Source organism: Microcaecilia unicolor, chromosome 9, assembly GCF_901765095.1.
Source record: "Microcaecilia unicolor chromosome 9, aMicUni1.1, whole genome shotgun sequence".
NCBI lineage: Eukaryota > Metazoa > Chordata > Amphibia > Gymnophiona > Siphonopidae > Microcaecilia > Microcaecilia unicolor.
Window position 1 is genome coordinate 137,767,866 of NC_044039.1, and position 6,000 is coordinate 137,773,865.

Genomic DNA, 6,000 nt, shown 5'->3' on the forward strand with positions numbered 1-6,000 from the left:
AGAGCTAAACGCGCTGTGATTGGTTCAGAGACTCTCCGATATCAGTTTGAAAACCCCGGCCAAAATGGAAGGCTATTTTTGTGATGGACGCTTTCAATTGCACTCTCCGATATCAGCTGATCAGGTGAGCGGCGGCATCTTCGGGCGGCACAGAGGCATATTTGGCATGCACAGAGCAGACAGCATAACGCTTTGCTGCTCTGCGCATACTCGACCGGCCGATTGGCCAAGTTTTACGATGGAATAGAGAATGCAAGTGAGCTACAACGAGTAGCTCATTTGCATTCCCTTTCCTTGATGCATAGCCGTTCCCTACCGATTCGCTATGGAATTCAGTAGGGAACAGCTCTAACGACGACTTTAGTGCATCTTGCCCTTAGTCCCTTCTGTTTTTCCCCAGCAAGGTAAGCATAAGTCAGTATGCTTTGTCATTGATGGTAATTTGGCCATTATAAAGAAAGGTTTGTGGTAGAGGAGAGGTGGAAATAGGGTTATAAGATAAAAATAATAGACTAAACCAGTGTAATTATGTAAGATTAATGATTCTTAGTGGGGTTCTGGAGAATGGGTTTGTTGGATGTAAAGGAGGAGAAAAGATTAGAACAGTTAATAATATTGAAGCACTTATGACTTTAAATAATTTATTTGATATAACGCTTTTAGCTAGACATTAGCAGTTTACAATAATTAAAACAAAAATTACAGAACAAAACTAAAATAAACAGTTCATCTTAAAACCAAATAAAACATGAAAAGGAAAAACCTTGTTGAATACACCATCCCATTCAAAAAAACTAGAATAAAAATCTAGCCCAACAAGAAAAACTAACTTTTCAGACTATTTTTTATTTTAAATTAGGGTTAGAATTTGATTAAAATTTTAGTCGCGATGAAAGGTATATTTATGTTTTTCCCAGTGCAGCACCTTGTGACTGGGCAGTGGAGAGTTAACTGTCCCTTTTATTAAACCATGCTACATTTTCAGCACAGCAGTGCTGACAAAGCCCATTCACTTTGAATGTGCTTCATCGGCATTGCTGCAAGGGAATCGCTAGAGCGGTTTGGTAAAAGAGGCAGTTAACTCTCCACTGCCCAGTCACCTTACAGTTTTCACAACCTACTACAGAAAAGCAAGCCTAATTTAAATACAGTAATCATATTGTTGCAGGTTTGAAGGGTTTTTCAGAGCTGTAGAATGTTACTAGTTTCACATAGGGGCCCTTTTACAGAGCGGCTGTAAGCCCAATGCGGGCTTACCGCTCGCTGTTCCGGTACTACCGCCAGCAGTAGTCCCATCTCGAGCGAGCGCCATTTCTGGGGTGGCAGTAAGGGCTTCCTGTAGCATGGCCATGTGGCAAGAGTTCTCTTACCGCATGGCCATGTGTGCCTGCGTCTTTTTGCCCACTGCGATAAAAAGGGCCCTGCTGTGTGGGGAAAAATGGCCCCCGCCACTATCGCAGGACCCTTTTTCCTGCAGCTTGGTAAAAAGACCCCATAGTTTCTTTGGAATTGATTATCCTGTGAGTTTTATTTATATTTCACACTTAATATATGCAATAAAAATGTGTCTAAGTGGTTTACATGAAAGTAAAAGCCACTGAGAGGAGACATTGGTTATGTATATAAATATACTGGGATAATATAAAATAAAGAAGGATAAGGGTGGGATATGAAGTCTATAACACACAAGGAGGGAAGGCTTGCAGACATAAGTGAGTTTGCTGCTCAAGGCTATCGTGAATCTCAGATCACGTCAGTGCTTACACTAAAAACTCGTATACTGCTTTATAACCCGAAAAATTCATCCAAAGCGATTTACATAAAACACACACAAAAATAATTTATATAAAAAATGGTAACCTTGACATTAAAAACATATGTAGCAATCAATTCATAAATAACAAAAATATCACCAACCTCCTATTAAATCATTATATCCGTTCTTTAATCTGAGGCTCCTACTTGTCTGTATAGAATAATAGCACAGGTGGCAAAAAATATGCTTACTTGTAAGGCAGGAGCACTTACACCAGCCCTATAGCTGGTGTAAATGTCCACACCTAGTTGTGAGCAAAAACACACAAGGAGTGGACTTCTGAGTGAAACAGGTATGTGATAGTCCCAGCTTATGGAGGATGCGTCATGGCTGGATGAATCGCTGGGAGGAACAGCAGGGACCCTGGGCCTAGGTTCATTTTCCCTTCTGTGTGTCAAAAACTGATGCAACAATATTAGGTGCTTATTCACATTTTTTCCTGCAACCCTTCATTTCTCTTATTACACACCTTCCAACCCTTGGCAGCTCTGGCATAACATCTTCCCCCCTCTCTCAGCTCACAGCATCTTGTACCTCCAGCTCTTCAATCAGAGCAGATGCAATTCTAAGAGCCATTGTAGGCAGATTGCATTCTCAGTGGACGAGTTGGGGCAAAGCGCATCAGGCTGTGACAAGACAAGGAGGAGACCACAGTTCATTTCTTATGCAAGGGGGAGTCCGCTGGGGAGTAAGTGCATGACAAGATGATGGTTGGATAAAAGATAAGGCAATTAGAATGTAGGGTGTGGACACTCATCAGTAGAGAAGAATTACTGTCATCTTATTGATCTTCCTGTCTTCTATCTTAATTTATTTACCCAGTGATATTTTACTTGGCAAGTTATCAATTTACTTTTAAAGCAAAAAAAAAAAAAAGAGGGGTGGGTAGTTGGGAGATTTTCTTGGCATTTTCTCTTGTAATCTGTTTGTTTTCCTTATTTCAGGGTCTGTGCCTTACGCTGTTGCTTCTAGCCATCTTCAAGAAGGCCCTGCCAGCTCTTCCAATCTCCATTACATTTGGACTGGTATTCTACTTTGCTACAGACAACCTGGTGCAACCCTTTATGGACCAGCTAGCATTTCACCAGTTTTATATCTAGCTCTCTAGCCAATGAACACTTACTGTATATTAACTTTTTTTTCTTACTACATAAAAGCTGAGAAACTGGAAGAAAAGAAGTTCTTTTCCTCAGTAATGAAAGAAACACAGAAATAATGCTTAAGCTTTCCAGCCTGAATGTTTTACTATATCTCTCTCTCGGATGATATATAACAACTGAAGAGTTCTGTTTCAGCAGAGGGCCCCCTCTCATAAAACTCTTTGGGTCTTAGTTCAAAAACACATTTTGTTCCTATGAAACGTATCTTTATTGAATAATGCCCTTTGGGTGGAATTTTGGGCATATTTTGTTTGTTTTGGGCTTAGCAGATTTCCTTCTGCTCCTTTGGGCTTCTACCTGAATTGGATTTAAGGCTAAGATTTGGTAGTCACAATTTCCCAGAGCTTATGTCCACTCTTGACTCATTTAGCTTAGTCATTGCAGGAACAATTGGACAGACACCCTGAATCTAAACACTAGTGCCTAGATGATCGAAAGCAATAGTGCTGGAACAGAGCGGGGCTTTACCACCCCTATGATCAGAGATAATAGCATGCAAATTTATGTGCGCTATTATCTCTGATCATAGGGTAAAGTGTGGGAGGATTCAGGCACAATCCTCCTGCACTTGTTTGACAGGTCTGGGCTGTCAAAAGCCCAGACCTGTCAAATACAGGGACCGGAGGTCCATGGGACCACCAGACCCCAAACAGCATAGCCCTGGTGGCCTAGTGCCCCCACCGAGCCAGCGACACAGGAGCTGGAGGTCCAGCAGACCTCCAGTCCCCCCCGACCCCCCCCCCCCCCGACACAGGTTCGGGGGGGGGGGGGGTCTGGAGATCTGAGGGATCTCCAGTCCCCCTAACCCCCACCTACCATCCCTCCCAAGAAAAGCCCTGATGGCCCAGTGGGCCGAGAATCATGCCCTCCAAACCTGGTGGTTTAGCGGCCTTCTTCCCCGCCCCACCTACCTTTGTAGGAGGAGGGAGGTAGACTCCCTTCTCTTCCAGCAGCACTGCCTTGAAAATGGTGGCGCCCAGCCCTGCCCAGTACATCCTTGGATGTGCAGGGTGGGGCTTCACACCATATAAGGGGGCGGTTGGGGGGTTTGTTTCGCGGCCCACTGGGCCACCAGGGCTTTCCTTGGGAGGGTGCTGGGGGGGGGTCAGGGGGATTGGAGGTCCACCGGATCTCCAGCCCCCCTGAAGTGTTGGGGGGACTGGAGGTCCACCGGGCCTCCAGCCCCCGTGTCGCTGGGGGGGGGGAGGGATTGGGTTTCCTTCTCCAGCGGGGGGGGGGGGGGGGGGGCTGCAAGCATGCAAGTGCATTCTGGACAGGACTCACCATTCCTCCCCAATGGTCTGCAAACCCTAACACCAGCTCTGAGCTGGCATAGGGTTTGCCTCAGGCAGTGCCCTAATGTTTGGTGCGCTGCACGCTGATCATTGGGAAGAATACGTTTAGCATACGTTTGCATGCGGCTTGCACTAAGAGCCCTGTTTTGCATGCATTTGAATGCTAGTTGCGTTCAGAGCCCATGAGCGCGTTTCACACACTTGTGGGTTCTGATCATGGGGCGGTAGCAAACACAGGCGCTAGTATGACCCTAATAGCCTCTAGCACCTGTATTTGCTTCTGATCATCAGCCCATAGATGTCACTGTTGTTCATTGGCTTGATCTTCACTGCCAAGTTCTAGTCCAGGAATCAAAGCCATATCCTCCACATCGCAGTGCACAGCAGGGAGCCTCTGGGCTTGCTCAAAGGTTTAGACAAAGTAAAAAAATTCAAACACCACCACCAAAGTAAACAAAGTAGTCTACAAGAAAGCAATTACTGCTTCCACCATCAGGTTCTAATATATGACCATGTCTGGGAAAAGGTGACTAAAGTCATCAGAAACAAAACATGAGGTTTTAATGAATTCTGTTAGAGCAAACAATTTGTGATACAACAGTCTAAACACCATCCTTTTATGTGAAAAAATAAAAGTTACAGAAGTTCAAACATATAACTGTTGCAGACTGCTTATGACACAAAAACTTGGCCATTCTCAACATTTTGGATCTGCTACTTTAGCCACCTTTTCCCAGAGATGGTCACATATGCTTAAAACTCCTAAAAAAACATAAAATCTGCCAAGTATTAGCTCACTGTTTTATGCCCCAACAGATCAATACAAATCTGTGTAGTTTGCTAAAATGTTTCTATTTTTTAAATTTTATTTTTTTGCCTAATGTTTTAATCTCTCATAATAGTTCACAGTTGAAATTAGGTAAGGTACACTGCTGAAGAGTACATTTTATATGCAGGTCTGACCCAAATGGTGGTGTGGGGCCCAGAGTGGTTCAGCCAGTGCAGACCCACTGCTGCTCCTGAGTAATAAGCAGGGCACAATAACTCCAGTAGCCTGGGCCAATTGTTCTAGTTTTACCTTATGGCTGTATAGGAAAGATACGTAGAATGGCAACTACTTATTATACCTCTGGGTGAACCTATTAAAAGTGAATAGTGTAACTCCTAAGGAAGTTCTACATTAAGGGGGGAAAGTAGGGACTGATGATGGTCTTTTAAAAACCAAAAAAAGGGTTTGCAGATGTAAACAAAAACCTTTTAGTCAAAGCACCATTTGTGAAAAGAGTAACAGAAGACTTGACACAGAACCATGTTTCGGCATTGGAACGCCTGCATCAGGAGTCATATAATCTATGTATAAATACAAAATGGAACAATACTAAAAAAATAAGTAAACATCTAAATATATATAAATACCACACACACAGTAAGTCAAAACAAATGAGATCATCAATGGAAGTCTATCTTTGTGACACAAAGAAAACCTTAAAGACACAAATTAGACTCTGAACTTAACAAAAATAATTGGACATTACATACATAACATAAATCCATGCTGGTATGTATGCGTGCACTCAAAACATTAACAAATCATCATTGAAACTAAAAAAAACATTTGATAACTATACATAAAAAATTTAAATTCCGTAATGTAAGTGAGATGAGCGCTAACCATATTGAATCCTTTCCAGTCAATAGATGTTACAGACAAACCAAGAAAAGAACAGTA

The 6,000-nt window shown here is 42.9% G+C and overlaps 1 protein-coding gene across 1 annotated transcript in view; it reads left to right on the forward strand.

Annotated features, from left to right (window-relative positions):
- The window catches only part of PSEN1 (presenilin 1), a 142,474-nt gene extending 139,420 nt beyond the window's left edge, over window positions 1-3,054 (forward strand). Inside the window, exon 12 of the mRNA XM_030214855.1 lies at window positions 2,761-3,054. Within this exon, the coding sequence (XP_030070715.1) occupies window positions 2,761-2,916 (156 nt within the window). The 3' untranslated portion in view covers window positions 2,917-3,054. The remainder of the gene's footprint in view (window positions 1-2,760) is intronic.
- The last annotated feature ends 2,946 nt before the right edge of the window (window positions 3,055-6,000 follow it).